The 20,464-nt window shown below is 44.6% G+C and overlaps 2 protein-coding genes across 3 annotated transcripts in view; one reads left to right on the forward strand and one right to left on the reverse strand.

The window, feature by feature from the left end:
• Positions 1 to 6,021: 6,021 nt before the first annotated feature.
• Positions 6,022 to 6,725, reverse strand: LOC119393044 (uncharacterized). Of its 2 annotated transcripts, none has more exons than XM_037659893.2 (3): positions 6,498 to 6,725; positions 6,347 to 6,431; positions 6,022 to 6,163 (listed from the first exon to the last, which is right to left on the reverse strand). In XM_037659893.2, exons 1-3 carry the CDS (start codon positions 6,690 to 6,692, stop codon positions 6,093 to 6,095), a joined length of 351 nt encoding a protein of 116 aa, XP_037515821.1. In that variant the 5' UTR covers positions 6,693 to 6,725; the 3' UTR covers positions 6,022 to 6,092. The 2 variants fall into 2 exon arrangements, with proteins under 2 accessions (XP_037515821.1, XP_037515820.1); XM_037659892.2 differs by having other exon boundaries at positions 6,022 to 6,178.
• A 239-nt stretch (positions 6,726 to 6,964) lies between these two features.
• LOC119394494 (ubiquitin carboxyl-terminal hydrolase 8) overlaps positions 6,965 to 20,464 on the forward strand; it is a 103,483-nt gene continuing 89,983 nt past the window's right edge. The window contains exons 1-3 of the mRNA XM_037661799.2: positions 6,965 to 7,189; positions 11,965 to 12,094; positions 16,914 to 17,058. Coding sequence (XP_037517727.1) covers positions 11,976 to 12,094; positions 16,914 to 17,058 — 264 coding nt within the window. The 5' untranslated portion in view covers positions 6,965 to 7,189; positions 11,965 to 11,975. The remainder of the gene's footprint in view (positions 7,190 to 11,964; positions 12,095 to 16,913; positions 17,059 to 20,464) is intronic.

A 20,464-nucleotide genomic window follows, 5' to 3' on the forward strand; every position in this document is an offset into this window, starting at 1 on the left:
CGAAGATGTAGTACTAGAGAATTTCAATTGGAAGAAGGCCGAAGGAAAAATTCCTAAGCGCACTACTCCGGGCTTAGATGGGGTTCCCGTCAGCCTCATTAACGAACTCGGACATAACACTAAAGAAGCACTGCTGAAAGCCGTAGAAAAGTGCTTACAGGAGAGGGAAATACCAGACAGTTGGAGAAAAAGTAGAATGAACTTAATCTATAAAGGCAAGGGAGAAAAGGATAACATTCGCTCGTATAGACCGCTAACAATTACATCGGTGCTATACAGGTTGGCGATGCAGGCAGTAAAATTAAAATAGAAGCGTGGGTAGAACAAAATGATATTTTGGGAGAACTTCAGAATGGATTTCGAATCGACAGGCGGTTAGACGATAATCTGTTTGTTCTTACCCAGTGTATAGAAATATCTAAAATAGAAAACAGGCCCTTATACGTAGCTTATCTAGATATCACCGGGGCGTATGACAACGTTAATCAGGAAATTTTGTGGGATATATTGAAGGAAGTGGGCATAGGTGACGACTGTGTACAGCTTTTGAGGGAAATATACCGAGGAAATACAGTTTGTATAGAATGGGAAGGAATAAGTAGCAAGGACAGCGTTGAAATTAGCAAGGGGCTGAGACAGGGATGCCCTTTGTCCCCGCTGTTATTCATGCTGTACATGGCGAGGATGGAAAAAGCGCTAGAAGGTAGCAACATTGGATTTAATTTGTCACACAAACAGGTCGGAGCGATGGTTGAGCAGAAGCTTCCAGGTCTATTTTATGCTGATGATATTGTCTTATTTGCGGACAGTCAAGATGATATACAGCGACTGGCAGATATATGCGGAAGGGAGTGTGAGGCTCTAGGACTAGGATTTAGTGCAACAAAATGTGGATTGATGGTATTCAATGATCACGGAGACCATACGGTATTAATACAGGGCCAAAAAATACCGAGGGTAAGCGAGTACAAGTACCTCGGAGTATGGGTAAATGAGGGGGATAGATATATGGAGGTACAAGAGAAAGCATCGGTAGCAAAGGGAAAGAGGAATGCTGCAATTATGAAGCACAGAGCTTTATGGGGATACAATAGGTACGAGATGCTTCGAGGGCTGTGGAAGGGTGTGATGGTTCCGGGGCTTACATTTGGGAACTCAGTGGTGTGCATGAAGTCAGAGGTGCAATCAGGAATGGATGTAAATCAAAGGACGGTGGGCCGCCTCGCGTTGGGCGCTCACGGGAAGACGACAAATGAGGCGGTAAAGGGTGATATGGGATGGACAGGCTTTGAAGTGAGGGAAGCGCAGAGCAAAATGAGATTCGAAGAGAGGCTGAGGAAAATGAAGGAGAGTAGATGGGCAGAGAAGGTTTTCAGGTATTTGTATAGAAAAAGCGTTGACACGCAGTGGAGAAAAAGAACTAGGAGGCTCACCAGTAGATATACGGCTAGCAGTGCGGGCGATATGGCAACAAGGAGCATTAAGCGGAAGGTCAGAGAGGCGGAGAGGACTTATTGGATGACAGCGATGGAAAAGAAGCCGGCTCTGAGTAACTACCGAAAAGGAAAAAACGAAATAAGGAGGGAAAGGTTTTATGATAATTCAAGGGGAAGCGCTTTACTGTTTGAAGCAAGGTCGGGCTGCCTTAGAACGCGTAGTTATAAAGCGAGATTTAGTAACGAAGAAGAACAATGTACATGCTGCGGGGGAACTAAGGAAACGATGGAACATATACTGATTGAATGTGGCGATATTCACCCAGGTATACGTGTGGGCACGAGTCTACATGAAGCCTTGGGTTTTAGGGACAACAATGGAAAGCTGAACACGTCCGCGATAGAAATAAGTAAGAGACGGTTAGAGTATTGGTGGCAGAAAAGTAGAGATAAAGAACAAAAATAAATAATGGGGGAAAAATAAGGTCATTCTGCCTTAAGAGGCAGAGAGATGGACCGTGAATTTATATTTTTGGTATAATAACATAGATTTAAGCAATGTAGATAAGGTATTAGGCCAACATGAAACAAGGAAGCTTTTTTTTTTCTTTTTTTTTTTTTTTTTCTTCGAGCCTGGTGGCAGACATGTCACCGCCCCGTTTTAAAGGGGACGCTCATAGCATCCGCGCAATTGTCCTTTGTCCCGCACAATTCGCAAAATGCGCTCTCTCCTTCCATTCTCTAGCATGGTGAGTAAATGTACGTCCAATGTCGAATCAACACACTCCTGGGTCTCTTTCGTTTTGGCACGGCTGAAAAATCAGAGAGCCGATCAGATAGCCAGACCGCTGAAAGACCAGAGTGGAAGGACGCCTCGTGTTTGTCTGCTCGTGTTTGCTCTTGGTTGGCGGGGCGGTGTCACCATCTGGATGCGGTGAAGTGAGTACTGCGCCATGACCGCGGCATCCGCGATTCGCCTCGGCAACGCGGCGTCACTGTGGCCTTCGCGATTCGCTGTACATGTGCGTCAGTAGCGCAGTGGGTAGACCGCCCACACCTATCCGAGAGGTGATGGGTTCGATTCCCACCACCTCCGTTAGTGTGCCTTTTACAAACCTCATACCCATGACGGAAATACTTAAGTGAAGTCTTGGTGGACCCCGGCATAAAAGACTTTTGTGTTAATAAAACGAAATACATTTTCTTCCTGGGGCTTGGTAGGCCACGCGCCCAGTTCACATTGGGCCACGTGCCCAATGTGAACTGAAGCTATGAATGCGCTAGAGGGTCCCAAAACCGGCTTCTCTAAAAGACATGCTCTTATATGAGGTCATCTGCAGCATTCTTTTATGTAATGAAGCATACCAGAATGAAGCCTCAATTCAGAGATCGCACGGCCGCAGCAGTGAGCACTTAACTGCATAAACAAGAAACCGTTGTTGCGTGAACGTTATCAAAGCTGTTAAAAAATAATTTCGTTAAAACTCCAGGGGCTTCTGCACGTATCAGGGGCGTAGGCAGAAATTCTTTTCGGGGTGGGGGTGCACCTCCTTGATCCGACATTGGGTCTGGGCAGATAAGTGGGGTCGAGTGTCATTTTGTGCTCTGTATCCCACGGGAAAAAAAATTTCGGGGGTGGGGGGGGGGTGCACGGGCCCGGTGTGCCCCCTCCCCCTGGCTACGCCACTGGCACGTATATGGCGACTTGCGTGTGCCATCAGGAAGACAAATTTCTTCTAAATTCCTGGACGCTTCATTGTCATTATTTCTCACGCGGCGTCGCACTGTATGTTTATCGGTCTCCTCAGCTGGCCATTTCCCGTCACTTCTTTGTCTTAATCCAGTGCAGTCATTCGTTGGGGCTCAAAAAAACATGAGCGTGCTGAACTTGCCAGTATATATAGTTGCAAAACGTTCTTGACCAAAGCTTACGACCGCAGACTTCGCGACTGCTGTTGAAGGGGAAGCAGTCTGCGAGGCGAACATATCGCATCGTGCAAAGCGCAGGTAACCAAATATCTCAAACCAACGTTCGCTGGCATAGGCGTATCTACGGGGGGGGGGCAAGGGGGCCGCTAGCCCCCGCCCCCACCTGATGAATGTTAGGGGGGCGGAGCCCCCCCCCACTTTCGACATTTGTTATTGTCCGCTCCAGACTGGGAAACTAACAACTCAGGCAAACTTTTACTTGAACGCAGCAATAACATAATTATGTAATAAAATTTGCCCTACGATTCTGCTGTGACGACTGTCCTCCGTTTGTCACGAGCACGCACTGTAAGCTACCTGCGGTGCGGGCTGCCTATTCCACGGTTTCGCGCCTTGCACTCGAGCATTGCAGAGGAGGCTATCGCTCAGCATGGGCTCTATAGCATTACAGCAATCTGTCATGATTTTATGTCCTACCTGGCCTGGAATTTAAGTCATCGGCGACGCAAAATACGGGCGGGAACCAGTAAACGTTTTATAGTCCGATCAAACGATCTCCTTTTTCAGGAAATTTAGTTTCTTTCTTTGAAAACGAATAGCATCGCCACTGCTCCATATCCAAGCTGCTGTGAGTTGATGAGTGTGCAGAATTTTCGAGTATTTTAGTTGTGCCTAGCCAGGGGAGCTAAAAAGAGATTCCCATTTTAGTCTCCTGTTAGCCTGCTTCACTTTGCTTATCATATGGTAGCCTGCAGCGATCGTGGCAGCTTGTAACAAGGCAGTGGACTCGAGCACGTTGAGGAGCCCAGCTTTCAAGTTTGGCCCGTTACTTGATCTACCTCACCAGGGAGGTGATCAGCGTCCACGGTTTCCTGGACTAAGAAGGCTGCCCACCTGCAAGGGATTGCGTCTGTTCCTAATAATGTTTATTTCTCTCTCGACGTCTCTGTCAGCAACGATGGGTTCACAGAGTTGTACACTTGTAAAAACAGCTCAACATCGTTATAGTACAACTTAAAGTATCTATTAAACACATAAGAATCCATCTCGCCCGCTGCTATAAGCAGCCGCTGCCAAATTGATTGGCTGGCAGCCTTCATAAATTGCGTTCAGAGAGAGACACTGTCTGGCTATTCCGAAAACAATGAGTTATTGTTCAGCACAGTATGTGCTGCTTATATTGTGCACACTTCATTTTAACGCAGCGAGTCATCGCCGATTTGTGACGTCGCGTAACAATTTGAGGCGATCTTATGGCACATTGAAAATTTTTGATGAATAGCGAAGAACCAATGACGAACAATACACCGTATTGAAAATAGTTCATTATATTCTTTTACGCAGTCATGCGTAAGTGGTAGTTCGGTGGTGGATCACTTACGCGTCATTTGTTGCGTCGTTTTACGAGCATGTGCTGTGAACATGACCCAGAAAATTTGGACAAATCATTAACGGCTAACGACCTATACCGATGGAAACAAATGCGGTGTAGTTTAACGCGATAATCGCCCACATTTTTTCAAAGAAAATTTGATGTTACGCAGTTTATGTAGGCTATTTACTTGGAGGAACCGGAGGGGAGGAGTTAAGGGTCACTTCACCGCTTTTCGGTCCACCCCCATCCAAGCTGGGAAAAGTAGGAGAGCAAGAAACGACACCTAGTATATAAATTCGTAGTCATTTATAATCTTATAACTATACACAACCAGCTAATTGTGGTTTCCTTAAGTATTATCGACTGAACTTGGTGTTCTTCTTAAAAAAGACTATATTAGAGGGCTCTAACAGTAAAGGAATTGGCCCTCGGCTTATCCTTAAGACTTCTGCGAAGTACCTTGCTTTCTCAGCCAGATGTTTTGCTTAATAAGTGAGAATTTGAGGTAGCAGAGCCATAGCAGGTTCTTCATACTCATCGTATCTACAACGCCATACTGAGACTGGGAAGTTTGCTTCAGCAATGCTCAGATGATCAGGTTAGATTTCAGTGTACTTTTTAAACTTCACGGTAATATTTCCAAAATGTTATTAAACAGTGCTGTGTTGTCGCGGTATAGGACGGCCCAGCCTGCTCAAGCTGTTTGTGCAGGTTCTTCCTTGATTTAAAACAATTTGGAAAGCAAGTCATCTAATCAGCTCCATGAATATAAAAAATCACCTCAAATTCTTTTTTCTGTGTCGATATATACCCCCCCCCCCCCTCCCCTTCCACTCGCGAACGAGTTGGTACGCCACTGTTCGCTGGACTGTAGTGCGCCAAAGGACGGCAGTAGAAATCGCAGTGAAAAAGAGACGACTCGGTGGCGCACGCCATCCGGTGTGGCTATTTTGCCAGGCATTTTATATCACACGAACGCCGGAAAAACGACGCGAACGCGCAGCTCGCACACCCAGTGTCAGGAGGGTGGTCACGTGACTAGGCCGAGTCACGCTCAACCTTATCCTATGTTTTCCTTGAGTTTATGTACGCTCTACGTTCGTTGTAAGTGCACGAAAATGGTAACAGAGCAAAAGATAACTACAAGTTTTATTTGGGAACACTGATCTACTTGTTTATAAGACGCACTAAAGAGATACGGAAAACTCAGCTTAAAGATAAGGTTGGTTTGTGAATACGGACCATCAGGCTTTCGCCTTAATAATAAAAGACTGCTTTGCTGAACAACAGTGCTAACGCTGTGTGCGTCAAGTTTATTTTAATAAATAATACATATCCTGCATGAAGCCACCTCAGCTCTCCGGCTCATCTTCCTCTTCCTCTTCGCTGACGTTTTGTTGTTGACTTGCAAAACACATCGCAGCTGCGGTCGAGCGTGCTGGAAACAAAATAAAATATATTAGGCAGTTTCGGAATAAGGTACCCATAGCTTTGCGTACGTCATCCCTTCGATTTGTCACTAATTTGCAGCGAATTTATTTTTCGAAAATAGCGTTCGTACGCAAGCAGCCAGGGCCCTAGGGACTTCGTAACGTGGTTTACTTACGGTCTAGGATGTTGTCTACTCGCAGATCGATGACCTCGGAATTTGTGGGCTCCTCGTAGTTTTCATCAACGTACGTGTCGGGATTCTGAAAAGAAATGAAGAAAAAACAGAGTTCAACCCCATTTAAGCCCCAGACAACTAATGACAGTACCTTCAAATCGACCGCCACCACCTCTTCATCTTGCGTGGGTCCATCAGTCTTCTCGATCTGCTGATCGCGTAGTGCGCTCAATATATTCATCTCCTCGACCTTGAGCTTGTTTACTTGTTTCTGAAAAACTTCGATCGCTTGCAAGATAACTTTCTCTTCCTCCAACAGATACTGAACGTACTTCAGCTCTGCCATGGCACACACACGCGCGCACCGCACCGCGTTTGGTTTGCCCAGCAATCTTGCTTTGGCTTGGCCGGCTTGGCGTTCGCGTTCGCGTTTTTTGGTTTCTCTCAGCGCCACCAACATATAGAATGAAATACTTAAAAATAAACATAACTCTTAAAAGTGAGAAACATTTCAATATTTTTACTATAAAACTGGTTTATTTCTTTTTGTTGATAAAATACTACAAATGCGATAGTTCGACGTCACATGGTCATAAAGCGTGACGTTAGCCATGCCGTAGCATTGGCCGTAGCAAGGAACAAGATGGGTTTGGCCAATTTCGATTTCATGTTGTTTTCGCTTGCGTTTGCGTGCCACTCGGGATCTGGGTTTCACTTTTGTGATTGAAAATGCCGTCAGTTTGCACGTTCACTGCTGGGCACTTGGGACTGGATAGGTCGGACTGCGTGTGCTGAATGAGAAAATACGAGCGGCCTTCGTGCGATCTTGGCAGTGTTGCAAAGGTAAGTGTCCTCCTCGTCTCACGACTTGTCCGCCGACGAGTGAAGAGTTTCCCGGCTTAATCGCGTATCATGTCCGTTCCTTCTCTAGATATTTTTTCTCTCGAGCTGTCTTTTTCTAGCCCAATCAAGCCGGATGTGTAATGCTCACACTTTCAGGATGTCAATAGGACGGCGTCCAGCGCAGTGGGGTCGCATTTGTTATCGATGTGGCGGCGTATATTGCAGTTTTTCGGCATATTAAAAGTTCTATGATCGCGCATAATTGGCCATAGGACTTCTTCTCACCACGCTTTAACGCGCGTCTATGACATTGATACGTCACGTTCTCCTGCGCTTCATAAGTACTACGTAGGTTTCGCTTCACTTCGCATCCTCCTACGGTACCTAGAACGAAGCGCCTAGTTATAACATGTCAGTGGCTTCGCAATGATTCAATGTGTATGCGTGAAATGAACCTGTAAGAACAGGGTTGCGTATTACTCTGGGCAGTCCCGGCCTTCTGTGCTCTCCTGTTCCAGGCCCTAAACACGTGTGTGTGTGTTTGGTGGTGCTTTGTTAGCTGTATGTCCTACGTTTCCATTCGTTCAGTTCCGGCTCGCCTGGGAACTGTAAATTTGTGCGTTATTTGCGAGCATATTTCGTGCTCTTTCAATGTTTTCTCTTTTTTTCTTGTTAAACATTCGATCTTGACTAGTATAACCTTGCAATCTGAGTCATCTCTGTGTGATCACGAGTCACTGCGCGATATCACTGATAGTGATCATGTTAGTTTTCGACATGCACACTGCTCTCTGACAGCTCCTCCACGCAAACAGTCTCTTTCTTTTCTTAAGTTCCAGCCTGAGCGCTGCTAAAGTTCCTACTGTTGATCACTTTAGCATAAGTTCGTAAAAATTCACAACCTGGGCCAGCTTGTGCTGCCAGCTGATTGGGTGTATGCTTTATTAGCTTTCAACTTCTTTTATTTTCCGAGATACTTTCATCAACGATGCAACTAACTATGACATTGGATGATAGCAACATTTGTGTTATGGTGAGTTACTGTAGTGTGTGCTGTGTGTGTGTAGGGGGGGTCTCAAGATGGGCAGGAAGGAATCTACTGCCAGTGTACATAAACTGTTCAACGCAGCTCCATACACGCTCATTATTGAGTGCGATGTAAAAGGAGAAGCATATCAAGACTTAAGAAGATTGACATCATGCAATAAATAATGAATCATAATACCCTATAATGATTCTCTATAAAACTTCAGGATAAGAGCAAAGTCTATCATACATCACAGATGGTGCTATGATCTTGCATCCAGCATCCTTTTGCTGACTTCATCAGAATGTTTATTGATAGAGATTTTCTTTTTTTTTAGTAATAGCCACAAATAGCGTTGCCAGGTCAAAAAGACAAAAGATAGCCAAAAAATTGGAAAAGGTAGCCAAAAAGTAGTTAACTTAAGCCAAAGGCAGGAAAAGTAGCCACGTGCGCATGAAAACAACTGGGATGTTTTCGTTTAAATGACTAAATGCAGAAGCCTCTTGGGAAAAATATAAATACCTTCAGCATGAACCCTTCATAATCAGAATTTCTGAAATTCAAGTGTAAATTATGGACTTCAGCAATCATTCGAGGCAGGAGGACATCGAGTCTTGCTCCATTTGTAAAAATGACACTCACTTTATGCATCTTGTGTGACTATCATTAAAGGAGTACTGACACGGTTTTGAGACATCACAAAAGGGTCATTTTTCGTTTCTTTGGTATGCAGTGTCAACGCTCTCCACACACCAGAGTCGGACAACACATATAAAATACTTTACTTTGATTTTAAAGTTTTCGTCGCTGAGCATCTACAAGCCAGCACCGCTGCAATGGACATTATCCCGACAAGTCAACACAGTTCCCATGAGTTTGCAAGCTCTGCATCCTGCATGGGAGCCTAAATCGCAGAAATCACTGTTGGGGTCACTGGACAACAATTCACTCATCGTTGTTTACGTGCACCACAAGCAGATGACGGATTCATCACTAGTACGTCGCGAGTTGCTTTCTCCCCGTGACGTCACATTGCTATGACACGTCACTGAGAAGCCACCCCCTCGATATCGAAACCGAAAGTGTTTTTTTTAAGTAGCAGTAATAAAAATATGTTCCATGCATTCCCAGACACCACAATGCTCGATTTAGGTTTCTCGACACCAGTATTTTTATTTAGAGCAACAATCCGAAACTTTTTAAAATTCGTGTCAGTACTCCTTAAAAAGGACTGGAAGTAACAGCACTGTGGCGACAATAAAAATTCGTATGATGTGAGTGTGCTCAAAAGCACAATTGCTGGGATTGAAGCATAAATTGTAGTTGCTTTCGCAATCATTTCTTGCATGATGATGAAGTCTGAGCAGCTAATATTCTTGAGTCCCAGTCTGCACGTAATCCCAAGAAATTACACAAGCAGTTCGTCGGATATCCGATTCCTAATGTCGATGAGTGCAGAGCATCCTGGGGAGCCATTCTGGACATTGTCAAATTCCGCCATTAGTCAACTGTGGTTGGCCCTGAGGGCTGCTACGGCCTGCCTCATTGGTTTAAATGCCGCCACCATTACTAAATTTGACTACATGGTGGAATGTGACAGTTTCCAGAATGGCAGCCGTGGATGCAGAGCGCTTTCGATTGCCCCGTTCACTTTCGATTATGGTTTAAAGTCGCCTTTAGCAGTAGGTGGTCTGCGAAGTGAGAGACCCCATGCAATTTTTCTCCGAGTCCCAGCCACATATCCAAGAGCCTTTTCTTCTGTGTAATAAGAGTGATAAATTCATTTTTGGGAGCTGGAAACATGCCTTGGCCATGTTCTGATACCGCATACTTAAATGTTAGCGGCTGAGACGTCACCAGATATCGATAATTCGGTTCAAATAGAGGGAACAAGAAAGTAGCCAAAAAATAGTCAAGTAGCCAAGATGTCTTTTCTGCCATCACCAGCCTCAAAAAGTAGCCAAATTGGCACAAAGTAGCCAAACCTAGCAATCCTGGCTGCAAACTGCCCATCAATGCTGTGACCTTTGTTTTCATTGTGTTCAGCCAAGGTATCAAAGGCTGTGTTTACTTTCAGTTCAATGATGCTTGATTCGTCGTTTAAAACTGCCCAATTCTAGGACCTACTATAGTCAGCACAGTACCTTGCAATTGACCCTCAGGCAGAGAGAGAATAATCCATTTAAACAATCCTCTGAAGTCTTTTGAGGAAAGTGGTTGCAGGAAAGAAGATTAGGCAAAGTTTAGCTACTTTCGCATCCAAAGCCTTATTGTAGAGTGAAGTGTCTCTTTAATACTTTAATATTAGCTCAATATCCATCAGGAGGGGCTCACTCATATTCAGACCTGCCAAAGTTCCACTCAGCTGGCATCACTTGTGAAACACCCTAATATTTTGCTCAGTTGGGCTCACTCAGACTCATCTTTTACTCGGCCGGACTCGTGATTAAGTTAGCTCACTTGTGCATTGTAGTAACAGATGCTGGCTGGCAGCTGGGCAACTAGAACCAACTTAGAAGAATATAGTCTACTGGGTTAACTTGTCTTTAAAGGGACAGACGTCGATTGTTGAAATAGCGGTCCAGAAACCTCGTAGTGCTACTTTTATGCCAAGAAAGTGCTTATTTTGAAATAAAATCACGTTTAAATGGTCCGCATCGCGTTAGCGCACTTCAAATCACCCGCCTGAAATCAGTCTTTCACACGTCACTGCTGCCGTGCCCAACGTTGCCCGCCTTTACTGCGCCGTGGCCTGCACTGGTGGCATGCACCATTCGGGCATCCGGCAACATCACATGCATGCGACATTTTGCCAACCTTCTGTCTGAGCGACTTTCACGAGCGCGCAAAACACACGCGGCAGTACGCGATACCGAAGCTACCACTGGGATGCGACTGCGTGAGCGAAGCAGGGCGCCGGGCGAAGCGCAGTTCGGCGAAAACGGAACCTTTGAATCACGCGCGCCGTTCCCCGTGGCAACGCCAAAGAGGTTCTTTTTTCCATTAATCAAACAGAAATGAACAAACAGCATTTTATTATGTCTCTTGATGCACGGAAGGTTCTTTTTTTATTGCTGCTAGTTTGATTACTAGTGATTAATTGTAGGCAGACTCTCATGCGTCATTGGGATCATTTTGAAAATGTGCCGCTCGTGGCACTCATCGTGTGATACATTTAGCTTAATTTCTCGTTAAGCAGGGCACTGCTGTTGATAATATTGCCGTTTTAGACGTTGTCTTACATTGAGCTTTCACTCTGACATAAATTGTTATTTGCCTTTAGTGTCCCTTTAAACAAAAGTACAACTCAGCAGCAGTAATACCAACAAACCAAATGACATGATCACAATTTCTCTTTTTTATAGTGCCATCATCGTACATTCTCGTTCCCATGAGTAAACTGCAAAAGTTCGAGAATCTGTTTCTATAATGTTGATGCTCTCATAGAACGTGCTTGTTTCCTTTAGGTGGCGGTATAACACTCCAGACATACTGACACATTGAAAATACCAGGACACCTTGCATGGCATGAAGGTGTTATGCATAATGGAGTGATGTACGCTCATGTGGTTTAGACTTTGGTGTCCACTGCTACAGATGGCACATTAACCCCCATGCCTCCCTAAACACAAGAAAATGCTGGTCTTACTGTCTGCTCTGTTGCACTTAATGATATAATGTGTTGCCTAGCAACAGTACCTGGTGTAGTACTCTGCTATTGCTACACATCCTTTTTACCATTCTCCAGATAAACTGAAGATGCCAGTAGCCACCAAGAGCCTTCACGTGGCCAACTCCTTTGAGGACCTGATGAAACTAGTGGATAGCGATGATGTCACCCTCAAGGAGAAGCACTGCAAAGGGAAGAATCTACGAATGTAAGTTGCATTCAGTGCACTACACTCTCTTGGTGGCATACTCTGGTGGCATTTATATGTGTTGCCTTTGTCAGTGCTGGACTCATATGGAGAGTACACTAATTAAAGGACCCCGAACCACTTTTTATTAAGTCTCAGAAATGCTTTGTAACAAATAAAGTGCGTCCCATAACTATATTGCTCCAAGAACTTTTTTACAGAGATCTTGTGGAATTAGAGAGTGCAATGTTCACCTTTCTCATCTCTGTACTTAACATACTTCATTGTCACGGAGTATGGTGGTGGTAGCACCTTGCGTGTGCTGTTGCAATACTTTCCTGCTGGGTGAGTGCGGCTGTGCGTCAACAGGCAACGGCCGATTGCGCTAGGAAGTGCACTGTTATTATTGAAGTTCGAAATGCACACTTTCAACCGCTACACCCTCTTCAGTTGAGTGAATCAATTGATGTACGCTGTAGCAGTATGCACACATCCAAACCTTTTGTTTCCTGCTGAGAATCGGCTAATGGCAGCCCTGTGTGTGATTCTCACCATTGTCATCGGGAAGGTGGGCCCATTGCCTGGAGCGAGGCTGTGCTCGAAAAGAGGGTGCTTAGAAAGAGGTCAATGTTTTGCTGATCTTGTGAACCCTGCATGTCACACATGACTACAAAATTTGGCTTAGATGTTCGCAGCTCCGGCTTCCATGCGCGTCTTCTCAGCAGGCCTGAGGGGTGGTCAGAGGCACCTTTAACCCTTTGACACTCAATGCCATAAAAAGTAATGTAATCCGGTGAAGAGGAACGCTAACAAGTTGATATCATTGTGCAGATATTTAAAACATTTATTGTAACAACGCTTCTGAAGTGGAGTTAGTTTCAGGTCGGGAAGGTTAGAAGAGGGGGAAAAATATCGGTCGTAACGGTGACGGCTAAATCTAACTGCGTTTTTTTCTGCATAGATTCTAATAACCTTCAGGTCATTTTTTTTTATGAGTATTCCAAATGATTGAAGCATACCCAAGAATGGGGTGCATTAGGGCCTTGTAAGTGAAGTGTTTAGTATGTTTGGGGGCAGAACGTAATGTGCACGGTAAATAACCAAGTCATCAAAGCGCTTTATTGCTTATTTGTTCAGTGTGGGCAGACCCAGACCCGGACGTGTGATGCACACCATGCGCCGTTGCATCACATGTCCTGCCGCACTAGCCACAGGGCACGCATCTGCCTTGCAAAATGTGAAGGCATCGGCAGTCGTAGTTCTTAACTTCCACCATTGAAGCAAATTTAGGATCTCTTTTTGGACCTCTGCAGAATGAAAATAGCTGTCCAGCTGATCCCTTCATTTCTCTCGTTCCCAAACGTTGTGCCACTCTTCAATCTATGAATGCCTCTGAGGGCTTGTCCTTGCAGTTTTCAGCAGTGTTTGTTATACACGGCTTGAACAGGGTTCTTTTTGACCATAATATAATGGTGTATGCCTTTCTAACGATGTTGTACTGGTAGAAGGTGGCCTACGCTGGTAAGCCTACACTGGTAGGACTGGTCCAGTAGGTGGACGAAGTGATTGCGGTCGATTTTCGTGGTTCATTCCAGTTTGGTTATAAAGGTGCGAATAAGCTTTTCGACGCTTACTCATAGGATACATATGATTTGAGGTGAGGGGACATCCCCTGCCATGGAATTCGTGATTCTTATTTCAAGCCAGATATTTCGTCAAGCTAATATACTTTGCCTCTAAACATGAATATACATGTTTAATGGACTTATGCTATTCCTGCATATTCCAATGCTGTTGTGACAGTATCATGTAGCTCTCGCACTATATTGTGCGGCTCTCAAACACGCGGCCCTCGGACCTCTCGCTAGCGGCCCGCGGCCTGCACATGACTGTCTTCATCCCCCTTTTTTTTTTATGAGTACAATTTTGAGCTACACAGGCATGACAGGTCTAAATCATTTTTTCATGAGGCGCCGCCTGCAGCCACTATGTGTTGATACATAACCATGAAACAAAACACTATATTGCAGAATTGGCGTCCAGATTTTAGTCATTTTAGAGGTAGGTATCGATATGTTTGTGGAAACTTGCCGCCAAATACCCTTCAGAAATGACCCATATATGAAATATTGAAAAGGTCTTTCAAATGTTAACGTTAGCTGACATCTTGTACAACCTATTCCTCAGCCCCCCCTCCACTCTTACCTTCGTCACTGTCCTGGCCCTTGCGGAAGTAAACTTTCGTGAATGCGGCTCGTTAGCTGAGTCGGGTTTGAGACCCCTGCTATAGCCGAACAAGACGAACGCTCAGATGTTAACAATGTGGGCACACAAAGCAGACTGTGCATGTCTATCTCGCGTCACTTGAGCTCTGGGAACCTAGACGGAGACCGCGGAAAAAGCATGTCTTTATAGGGATTTTATGCAACGAGACTTCGCGCAGTCTTTTCGTTTTAGTGGGGGGCTGGAACTTTCAAGAACGTTTCCCCGCCAAGGAGCTCCGTGATTGCACTTGCGAAGATAAGTTATAGGCATGAATTTATTATATTACATTTATTACGGCCATTAAAGAATAACATTTGGGATATAAAATAATAACGAATGCAAATAAAGCACGGAATAGCAAGAGCTTAACTATATATGCGCCTGGTCTATTTACTTTTTGCTCGCCCGTTTCAGATAAATCAAGTAGCCTCATATGCAAGAGGCAAAAGAAGATCAGTACTTCTCGCTCATAAAACTTCTCCAAATAGCTTGCCCCACATAAAAAAAAAGAATCGTTTTATCGAGATAAAATGTGAAACGTATATGTACGCGCAACGTATGAGGAACACACTTGAAGGGACACTAAAGAAAAAAACAATTCTTCTATTATCAGTAAATTGCTCTTAAAATTTCAAAATCACCATGCTCGCTGCGACAAGAGTCTTGGTAGGCGAGAAAACGGCAAAAAGAAAATGCGGGTGATGACGCCACCGTGAAAATCGTGCAACAAACACCGTGACATCATATATTTTGACGGCGTCTACTGGGATCTACGTAGTTCCTAATCGGTAAAAATTAAGTACATTGACCTCTGAGAGGGCCATAGACCTAACATACCAACTTTCAAGAAGTTTCGTTGACCCAATGTCCCCAAAGTATGACATATAGTTTGAAATTCGTGACATTACGCATGGAGATTTCGGCGCGAAATTTAAAAATCGACGTTGCCCTTGAGTTCTCCTTATTATGGCGAAACTAATTACATTCGTGTTCTCAGAGTACACTTTATCGGTCTAAACCGATTCATTGTTTTGCTATAGCGCCCCTTTAAGAAATGAGCAAAGTCCAAGCCCGGCCCGACCCGAGCCCGCCACCTCAAACCCGGGCCTGGCCCTAAGCCCGGAGCTTCAGACCCGAGCCCGGCCGGGGCCGCCGTGAAAACTACTTTACCCGGGCCAGGCCCGGGATTTTTGGGTCGGCCTGAGCCCGTGCAGTGCTCTAATTTGCATGTCCATAGAGAATAACACAAAAGAAATGCGTTCAGAAGGCCATCTGGGCTTATGTTCTTTTTTTCATCGAGATTTAAAGTTAAAATTTGACACCTACATTAATTACCATGACATCGTCTATCGAAAAAAGTTGAACTGATACACTGTAAGAAACTGTGAAATGCTTCATACTGGTGCAAGCATGACCCAGCGCGTTATCATTGTCATTGTTGCCATTGCTTTTGTCGTCACTTGAAGCCCTTTCATACTTACAAAGTAGCACTCACTCTCTGAGATAAACACGAGGTCTTCAGAAATGTGGGACTCTTTGATTCAAATTCGAAGCCCTTTGCAATGCTGCTGTATTATGACTACTCTAACAAACCGACCCTTGGAGCCGGTGCAAGAGTGTGTACTATACCGAGGTCAATTACTAGCAGGGGATCCTACTCGTCAAAAGGAAATTCACCAGTGAGTAAGGATGGGCTGGAGCACATACGGCAGAAGTTCCCAAATAATGACAGGCAATCTATCGCAGTAATTGTCATAAACGAAAAGGAATCAAAGTGGATGAAAAATCAACTTGCCTACCTGTAGCGATTTGATTTTTCATGCACTTTAATTCCTCATCATTTATGTCATAGTTAGTATACTGCATTTAAAACATACAAGTAATGCCCCCTATCCTTCCCTAACTTCATTGTCTGTTGGTTTCACTAGGCTGTGCCTAACATAAGAAACAAGCCCTCGATCAATCACCCCTCGCTTGCTCTTAACGAGGCACATGAAATGTTTGATATTTTAAAAACTACATATTGAACTAGAAAATTAATTGCAGAATTAATATCAGTCCACAAATATATGTAAACTTGGCAACTTTAATCCAAATCGATAAAGAATTACAAAGAAAAAGTTTTCAAGCGCAATGTTGCCCCTAAAGCTACGTCTGTTGTTAAACTCGGGGGCTTCGTTAGCTGAGTAAAGGACATGCAAATAAAGTTTGTTTGCTTTGTGGGAATGGGCATATCTGCATTGCTGATGCACAGCACTAATGTGAGTGGTCTACTGTAGTTCCCCCTAAATTGAAGGGGTCAAAGCTGGTTCACCTGTTGCAGTGTAATCTGAAGCATCAGCTAGTTCCTTGTTTGTCTTCATTGCAGTAACAGCACTGGAAACGAGTCACAGAAGGAGTCGTGAAAAAACGACTCACTGCTCGTGCCTTCTTCTGTGATCAGCACTGTTACTGAAATGGCGCAGGCTGTCTCGTCAGGAAGAAATCAATTACACTTAGCATTCGTGAGTGATCAATCAATTACAAAAATGCCAAAAGTCAATGTTAATTCTATGTCTTTTCTGTTGCATTCCAGGCTATGCACGAGCACGAAGAAAGTTCTGGAGGTAGCAGACATGCACAAGAATGACGGTGATGAGGAGAGGTCATTCTTTCTTTACATGCGTTACTTCAGCATGGTCGACTACATCCGCACGCACAAAGACTACAAGAAGGGCAAGGTAGGAGGCACTATGGTTCGCCTGCATTTCAGTGAGCTGGTTTGTAGTTGGTTAAAATGCAGCAAAACAAAGAGGCACAGGAAGATGCATTACATGCAGTGGGTGTTATTACAAGCACAAACAAACAAGCAGATGTGTAATACGGTTGGTATCTGGTGATGGCTTGACTATGGGTTCTGGTTTTATTGCTGTGGGATCGACATCCTCCCACACATGAAAATGCGGATCCAGACTACAGATCCAGAGTAGTGAATGAGGTATTCTGCAGCTACAGTGACCCATCTGTGATCAGCAGCAGAAATCTCAAATGGGCCAAGAAGACCCATATGGAATGCCAGGTACTGGATGGAGGAAGCCTGCTTCTTTGACAGCTGGCACTCTCCGACGCTGGCAATCAAGGCATGTTCAAACGTGCTGTTGAACAGTCGTCATCAGTCCTGGCCAGTAGCGTTATTGTCTTACTCTGCACAGCGTTCATGTGTAGCTCAAGTGACTGGGTGTTGCTTCCTTGTGGTATGTCTGTAATACTTCGCTCCAGACAGATGTTGGAGGGACGAGTAAGTAGGCGTTTTTGTTTGGGAAAGAGTTCACCTTACAGAGGACATTGTTGTACAAGCAAAATTATGATAGTCCTCTCACAAAAAGTTTTGGAATAGTACAAGTGTGACCCTCCAAACAACTAATAATGGACTACAGTTCTGGGGCATGTTGCAGCTGTGCAATTATACTCGTGGAGACAACCCCAACAAAAGCTGCATTGTCATCATCTACGGTATTTTCAGGTTTGTATAGGGTGTGAGAAAGGCAAACGGTATCTGGTTGTCACTTCCCCAAGCTATAGACAACAGCCATGTTGAATTTTGAAGCTTAAGGCTCCAGCGTGCCAATCGTCTTGATGGATCTTTTAAGCTCGTCAGCCAACAAAGGAAGTGATGGTCACTGACAACATTAAAAGAGAGGCCGTACAAATATGGGTGAAATTTTGTAACCGCCCACACTATCGTAAGGCACTCTTTAAGTGATAGGACAATTCTCTTCCATGCGGGAGAGTGTTCTGCTTCCATAAGCACGTGCTCATTTGGCACCATCTTGGCACTGCATTAGTACAGCTCCTAAGCCAACATTGGGGGCGTCAGTGTGAACCACTGTCAGAGCGTCTTCGTCAAAGTGTCCAGGGACTGGTGGATTTTCAAGACATTGTCGCAGCTCGTTGAATACAGCTCGTTGAATGCTGAACTGGCAAACAGTTGGACTTTGACGCCTCTCATCGGACATCGGATTTTCTTATCTTCAGGCATCTCTGGGTCAGCTAAGACGAATAGGTGGGTCCATATTCTCTGCGAACATGACGACGCTCTCACTTGGTTTCTGTATAAATGACTTGATGAGTGGCTGAGCAGAGTCGCAGTGATCATCGTTGGCAAAGTTGTGTAAATGTTTCTGGTTAAATTCATTTTAGGAAGGCAGTGCTGCTTCCTGTTTTTTTGAATCATGTATTAGCACTGCCCTCCTGGTCAAAGTACACAGGAAAGTTACTGATCTAAGCTCCAATGATTCGCCTTGGCGACTCGCTCGTATTGCTCTAGCCAGTCCTCGGGGTTTGAGGCTGGTCAAAAAGTGGGCGTTGAGACCAAGAGCCCTGGACACCATGCAGTGGAGGATCGAACTTGAGGAAACCCAGCCGGTGAATGAGTAAGAACGTTCCACTGTACCTGCAACTGCGAGGTGGACGTTGCTTAACTGAGGTCAGAATAAAAAGTTAGAGGACTTATTATTATTGTTTGCAGTGGGGTTGTTTAAGTAGTGTGTACTATTTTATGCATAGTGGTATTCCTTGTTTGCTGTGTTGTTTTTTTCTTTACTGTGTGATTAAATCATATTTGTTGAGCCGCCCTGTGTCATCTCATTCCATCTCCCAAATGCACGCCCCCGATATCAATGACAATCTGGCCTCTATCTGGTTTCCAACCTCTGGAAGGGTAACTGCTTCATACTACCTCATCTTTTGGTCACAGGAGTGTCATTTCAGCTGTTCGCAGGTGGACAAATGATGCCGCTGTATACAAGATGCTACTGTGCTTGCGTATTTCCTTTCTCGGTGTGCGCATTTTTCTAAGCCCTTGAGGCATATTTATTTTAATGAACATACTTTTTTATTAATAATATAAGTTTATCATTCTTCTTTTTATTCATCAATATGATGAATAACAAATGGTTGTGAGGGAAAAATCATCGTTGTCTGTGACCAGAAAATTGCCATGGATGCAAATAATAAAAGATGATGTACCCGAGGTGGAATCGAACCCAGGCCTTCGGCGTGGCAAGCAGGTGTTTTACCACAGAGCCACGCCAATGCTTCGCACTGCACAGGAAGTAACTGTCATGCTTCACAAACATACGTGTCCTGCGTACAGGCGTCACAGTACGAGATGTAATACCGCAGTAAAACGTGGCACAAGCGTACATTACCATCGGCCGTCACATCATGTGAATTGCATAATGAGTTGGTGGTTTAAGTCGGCCACCCATTACAAAAGGCATACACGTTACTGCGCATATTCCCTTACGAACACGTAGTGGGGGCATCGCAACTTCGAAAAAGTATCACGCGCGTAATTACTGCTGCTTTAAAGCATGCCACCCATTACAAAGGGCATACACATTAGTGCACGCATTCTCTTACACACACGTAGTGGGCACACTGTTGTCATAAAAGTGCTGTTGAAGAGGGCGGAAACCTTTACCTATACTATAGGTATGTCGTGTATGTGTTTGTATGTGCACTCGCGAAACAGAGCGCGACGAGGATTGGGCTGGATACGGAGGTTGAAAAAAAACTTCTGGAGTGGAGGCGGCGCGCCGCCGCTGAAGCTGACGACCGCCATATTGCTCCAGGCAGAAAACGTGTGGGTCGTCGCTTGAGCCCGCGCGGAAGTTCCACAGATGGCAAATTTCTCCATTCTTTTGATGACAAGCGAGTGTTGTGGCTGTATCATTTTTTGGACTGCGATCCACTCGATAACCACATTTACAATTTGTCGAAGACTGCCAAGCTGTACATAAAAAACGCCGGGCCTGCGCGCAGCACAGTCACAGCGAAAGCTGGAAGAGCGGCCTTTCTAGATCCTGTTCTAAACTCTCTTGGGGGAACTAATACAAGTACACTTGCAAGGTACCCACTACGCCGCAAATCATAATTTTTGTGAAGTACGGAAGCAATCACTATGCCATTATTCGTCTTTCTGCGGATAAGCGAGGTACCCGCTACACATCTGTAAGGCATTATGTGAACTTTGTTGATGCTGCCTTTGGTTGCTGGATGAAGAATTATGGCTGAGCCTTTTGTAATGGATTTGAAGCAATTAACGATCCGGTCACTCGTTGCGCAATTAGCATTATGTGACGC

This window comes from Rhipicephalus sanguineus, chromosome 5, assembly GCF_013339695.2.
Source record: "Rhipicephalus sanguineus isolate Rsan-2018 chromosome 5, BIME_Rsan_1.4, whole genome shotgun sequence".
In the NCBI taxonomy this organism is placed as follows: Eukaryota; Metazoa; Arthropoda; class Arachnida; order Ixodida; family Ixodidae; genus Rhipicephalus; species Rhipicephalus sanguineus.

Coding starts and splice junctions, on each gene's coding strand:
- LOC119393044 (XM_037659892.2), bottom strand. CDS start 6,692: ATGGCAGAGCTGAAGTACGTTCAGTATCTGTTGGAGGAAGAGAAAGTT. Junction 6,432..6,497: donor TGGTGGCGGTCGATTTGAAG/GTACTGTCATTA, acceptor ATTTCTTTTCAG/AATCCCGACACGTACGTTGA. Junction 6,179..6,346: donor AGTAGACAACATCCTAGACC/GTAAGTAAACCA, acceptor TTTTGTTTCCAG/CACGCTCGACCGCAGCTGCG.